The following is a 5,348-nucleotide window of genomic DNA, read 5'->3' as shown; positions in this document are numbered from 1 at the left end:
GCAAAGGCACTGGGCTAAGGCACTGGGAGAAACCAAAGGAGAAAATGTGCCAAGTCTCTGATTCAAAGGCCTTGCAGTGTAGCTGGAGAGACACTTGGGGCCAGTCTGCAGAAGCTCCGGGACTGAGGAAGTGGACAGAGACAGCCCAGGAGGGGTCAGGGGAGGTGGGATGTCATGAGACTTGGAGGATGGCCAGGTCTCAGACAAGCAGGAGGGAGAGAAAGGACCAGTCCTCAGTGGCAAGACAGACTGGGTAGAGGCTGAGGTAGAGGAGTCAGGAGACTCCTAGGGGACTGTTGGACTGGGGCCAGACTAAGCCAGGCTAAGGAGTATGAGGTGGGAAGCTGGAGAAGGCTGTGATGAAACGTGCTGTGGGCACGCGGTGTGGGCAGTGGTGTTTAGGGTGGGTTGGAGAGGGAGACGCTAGAAACAGGTACTGGGGCGACCTGCCCCAGCACTGACCCCAGGAGGAGGGGGGCTCGGATGTGGGTGGTGATCGTCGGGATGGAGAGGACAGGTGGATGCGAGTGCAGAGGGAGATCAAGGAGAGGGGAAAGGGGAGCCAAGCCAGGTGCCTGCAGAAATAGCACCAATAAAGAGAACAGGGTGCCCAGGTAGACTTTTGTCTGGCCAAGGTTGAGGTAATGGAAGACATTTAAATTGTCCAGCAGGCAGCTGAGAACAAGAGATTTAGTCATTTGTGTAGAAGTGGGGCTAAAAGATTAGATTTCGAAAAACAGCGTGGGACAAAGAAAGCAGGTGGTTTGAAAAGGGAAGTGGAGGCTGGAGGAGGCACCAGAAGAGCAGTTTCTGCAGAATGCTGGAGGCAAAGCAGCTTGCAGGGTGCTAATGCACCGAGCGGGTAGGAAGGGGAGGGGAGTGGGAGCAATGAGATGGGGAAAGCGAAACACGTTTGGAGGATGAAGGGCGAGGTTAACATGCAAGGGGGGGCGGGGGGCGGATTGCTGAGCACCCAGCACTCATGCCTTCTCTCCCCACACCTTGTCCCTGCTCCAGCTCCAACTGCCCAGCACAGGATCCCCGCCACCTCCACTTTTCTTGCCCACGGATCCTCCAATGGTCTGGCTTCTGGCCAAATGCTGGGTGCGCAGCTCTGACTTCCAGCTCCATGAGCTGCAGTCTCATCTTCTGAGGGGACACTTGATGGCTGAGGTCATTGCTGTGGCCACCATGAGGTGCCTGCCGTCCATACATCCTATCTTCAAGGTAACACCTTATCCCCTTCTCTCCTGCCTACCACTCTCTCTGCCCCAGGGCACGTTCCCACCTCTGGAGGCTTCCTTTCTGTGAGGTGTCAGGGTATGGAGAGAAACAATGAATGGACAATGTAAGAGCAACAGAGAATGAGCAGGACTGGCCATGCATTTTCAAAGGGGATATCACCTCCCACCTGGGGAAAGTGGCGGAAACAATCTTACTCTTTTTTTTTTTTTTTTTTTTTTGAGACGGAGTCTCGCTCTGTCGCCCAGGCTGGAGTGCAGTGACTGGATCTTGGCTCACTGCAAGCTCCGCCTCCCGGGTTTACGCCATTCTCCTGCCTCAGCCTCCCGAGTAGCTGGGACTACAGGCGCCTGCCACCTCTCCCGGCTAGTTTTTTTTTTTGTATTTTTTAGTAGAGACGGGGTTTCACTGGGTTGGCCAGGATGGTCTCAATCTCCTGACGTCGTGATCCGCCCGTCTCGGCCTCCCAAAGTGCTGGGATTACAGGCTTGAGCCACTGCGCCCGGCCAACAATCTTACTCTTTTTATATATAAAGCACAGTACATGCAAATGACCAAGGATTCCGTCCAACAAGAGGAATCCATGCAAATAACATTCAAAAGACCTTTTCCAGACAGTCACTGATTTTTTATTTATTTATTTTTTTGAGATGGAGTCTCCCTTTGTTGCACAGGCTGGAATGCAGTGGTGTGATCTCGGCTCACTGCAACCTCTGCCTCCTGGGTTTAAGCAATTCTCCCACTTCAGCCGCCCCAGTAGCTGGGATTACAGTCGCGCACCACCACGCCTGGCTAATTTTTTTGTATTTTTAATAGAGACAGGATTTCACCATGTTGGCCGGGCTGGTCTCGAATGCCTGACCTCAGATGATCCCCTTGCCTCGGTTTCCCAAAGTGCTGGGATTACAGGTGTGAGCCACCGTGCCCGGTCCAAGCTTGTCTTCTTTAAAGAACTGAAAGAAGGCGAGCGTAATGGATGAAGGGGAGAGGGAGGAGACCAGGCTCTGGAGGGAGGCGGTGATTAAACCATCCATTCTCAGTGGGGGCAACAATGTCCTCCAAGGGATGAAGATGGTTGGAAAATATGTGTGAAAAATATTATTATTATTATTATTAATTTATTTATTTTGCTGCCCAGGCTGGAGTGCAGTGTCATGATCTTGGCTCACTGCAACCTCTGCCTCCTGGGTTCAAGCGATTCTTCTGCCTCAGCCTCCCAAGTAGCTGGGATTGCAGGCGCCTGCCACCATGCCTGGCTAATTTTTGTGGTTTTAGTAGAGACAAGGTTTTGCCATGTTGGTCAGGCTGGTCTCAAACTCCAAGGTGATCTGCCCACCTCAGCCTCCCAAAGTGTTGGGATTACAGGCGTGAGCTGCCATGGCCAGCCAAATCTTACTATTTTATATAGCACAGATATAATGTGATACATATCTATATAAAGCACAGATATAATACAATACATAGACACATATACAGTATATATGTAGTACTACTATTTAATGAGGTGGAGTGAGATTAGGAAAAAATATCTCCAAAGACTACTTAGTAGGTGATTAAAAAAAAAAGTTGAGAAATCTTGGTCTAGACCTATGAAAAAATATGAAAAGAAAAAGAGGCCAGGCGCGGTGGTTCATGCCTGTAATCCCAGTTACTCAGAAGGCTGAGGCACAAGAATCACATGAACCCGGAAGGCAGCGGTTGCAGTGAGCTGCGATCACACCACTGCACTTCAGCCTGGGCAACAGAGCAAGACTCCATCTCAAAACAAAACAAAACAACAACAACAAAAGAATGATTTCTTTCAATTATCATAAAGCACTAAGTCTGGTTTGCGGAATGCAAATAGTTGATGCAAATCAAGTGAAAACTCAGTGGTTTATTTTTATGTATTTATTTTTAACTTTAATTTTACATTCAAGGGTACATGGGCCGGTTTGTTCTGTATATGGGGGCTTGTTGTACAGATTATTTTGTCACCGGGTAATAAGCGTGGTACCCGATAGGTAGTTTTTGGATCCCCTCCCTCCTTCCACCCTCCGCCCACAAATAGATGCTGGTTCCCTTATTTGTGTCCATGTATACCCAATCTTTAGCTCTCACTTATAACTGAGAACATGCCATATTTGGCTTTCTGTTCCTGTGTTAGTCCACTTAGGATTATGGCCTCTAGCTCCATCCGTGTTGCTGCAGAGAATGTGATCTTGTTCTTTTTCATGGCTGCATAGTATTCCATAGTGTATATCATTTTCTTTACGTAGTGTATCACATTTTCTTTCTTTCTTTTTTTTTGAGATGGAGTCTCGCTCTGTCGCCTGGGCTGGAGTGCAGTGGCCGGATCTCAGCTCACTGCAAGCTCCGCCTCCCGGGTTCACGCCGTTCTCCTGCCTCAGCCTCCTGAGTAGCTGGGACTACAGGCGCCCGCCACCACGCCCGGCTAGTTTTCTGTATTTATTCTTTTTAAGTAGAGACGGGGTTTCACCGTGTTAGCCAGGATGGTCTCGATCTCCTGACCCTGTGATCCGCCCGTCTCGGCCTCCCAAAGTGCTGGGATTACAGGCTTGAGCCACCGCGCCCGGCCCACATTTTCTTTACCCAGTCTATTGTTGATGGGCATTTAGGTTGATTCCATGTCTTCGCTGTTTTGAGTAGTGCTGTGATGAACATACGTGAGCATGTGCCTTTATAGTAGGGCGATTTATATTTTGGGAGGTATATATCCAGTAATGGAATTGCTGGGTCGGATGGTACTTCTGAAAACTCGCTGTTGAGAGGCCACTGAACTTTATGTCTGTGCTTTTTCTGAAGACCTGGTGCCTTTCCTACTTGTCAGCCCCTGTTTCCTGCAGGGCTCTGCTGCAGCTCTCCTCTGACTTTGCCCTTTCCTGTGTTTCTCCCTCTAGCTTATAATTCCTCACCTGCGATACACCCTGGAAATTAACGTCCGGGCCAGGACTGGGCTGGTCTCTGACATGGGAGTTTTTGACCAGGTATGGGAAGAGAAAGGGAGATTCTGGGCCAGCTCTTCTTTCCAGCTCTGGATTCAGGGCAGGTCGATTTGCCTGACCCTGCTCATCCTCCCTCCTCAGGTGGTAAGCACTGGTGGGGGAGGCCACGTGGAGCTGCTCAAGCGAGCTGGAGGCTTTCTAACCTATAGCTCCTTCTGTCCCCCTGATGACTTGGCTGACCGGGGGCTCCTGGGAGTGCAGTCTTCCTTCTATGCCCAAGATGCACTGCGGCTCTGGGAAATCATCTTTCGGTGAGGCAAGGCGGAAGGCCAGTGTGGGTGCAAGTTCGGGTGGAGAAGACGTCTAGGAGAGCGGGAGGTCTGCGTCTGGTTGGGGACCTGGGGCCCTGACCTGGCCATGTGAGCAGGGGCAGAGCTGGCTTCAGCTAACTGGCCCCGCTCCGTTGGTTGGTAGGTATGTGGAAGGAATCGTGAGTCTCCACTATAAGACAGACGTGGCTGTGAAAGATGACCCAGAGCTGCAGACCTGGTGTCGAGAGATCACTGAAATCGGGCTGCAAGGGGGTCAGGACCGAGGTAGGAGGAGCCCCTGCCCTGAGATCTCAGACACAAAACCCAAGAGACCTCCCCAGTATCTCCTGTGCTTCATGAAATCTCCCAGAAGCATTTCAACACCTATGAGAACTCCAAAGGCCTTCTCAGATTCCACTCCCTCTCACCTAGAGACAGGTCCCGTCCTACACGCTGAGAACCCCTAGGTGCCAGATGCAGCGGGACCAGTGGCTGCTCATAAATGTTTAACAACTGACTCTTGGGAAGAACCGTCCTGATTTGTAGCTTTTGCACATTTCTGTGGTATACACATTTCTTTTTTTTTTTTTTTCTTTGAGACAGAGTCTCGCTCTGTCGCCCGGGCTGGAGTGCAGTGGCCGGATCTCAGCTCACTGCAAGCTCCGCCTCCCGGGTTTATGCCATTCTCCTGCCTCAGCCTCCTGAGTAGCTGGGACTACAGGCGCCCGCCACCTCGCCCAGCTAGCTTTTTGTATTTTTTAGTAGAGACGGAGTTTCACTGTGTTAGCCAGGATGGTCTCAATCTCCTGACCTCGTGATCCGCCCGTCTCGGCCTCCCAAAGTGCTGGGA

General features: G+C 50.9%; 1 protein-coding gene across 1 annotated transcript; it reads left to right on the top strand.

Moving 5' to 3' along the window:
• The first annotated feature begins 1,003 nt into the window (after nucleotides 1-1,003).
• LOC111521311 (arachidonate 15-lipoxygenase) lies at nucleotides 1,004-5,062 on the top strand. The gene is made up of 4 exons (XM_026450216.1): nucleotides 1,004-1,227; nucleotides 4,143-4,229; nucleotides 4,329-4,498; nucleotides 4,662-5,062. The coding sequence occupies exons 1-4, from the start codon at nucleotides 1,078-1,080 to the stop codon at nucleotides 4,963-4,965; spliced, it is 711 nt and encodes a 236-aa protein (XP_026306001.1). The 5' UTR covers nucleotides 1,004-1,077; the 3' UTR covers nucleotides 4,966-5,062.
• Nucleotides 5,063-5,348: the final 286 nt, after the last annotated feature.

Source organism: Piliocolobus tephrosceles, unplaced genomic scaffold, assembly GCF_002776525.5.
Source record: "Piliocolobus tephrosceles isolate RC106 unplaced genomic scaffold, ASM277652v3 unscaffolded_15673, whole genome shotgun sequence".
Taxonomy (NCBI): Eukaryota; Metazoa; Chordata; class Mammalia; order Primates; family Cercopithecidae; genus Piliocolobus; species Piliocolobus tephrosceles.
Note: the sequence above shows the minus strand (reverse complement) of the source record. Positions and strands in the feature narration are given on the sequence as shown.

What these genes read in the sequence shown, in the direction of transcription:
- LOC111521311 (XM_026450216.1), top strand. Translation starts at nt 1,078, where the DNA reads ATGGTCTGGCTTCTGGCCAAATGCTGGGTGCGCAGCTCTGACTTCCAG. An exon ending in CCATACATCCTATCTTCAAG is followed by an intron (nt 1,228 to 4,142) that starts GTAACACCTTAT and finishes TTCTCCCTCTAG; the next exon opens with CTTATAATTCCTCACCTGCG. An exon ending in CTCTGGGAAATCATCTTTCG is followed by an intron (nt 4,499 to 4,661) that starts GTGAGGCAAGGC and finishes GTTGGTTGGTAG; the next exon opens with GTATGTGGAAGGAATCGTGA.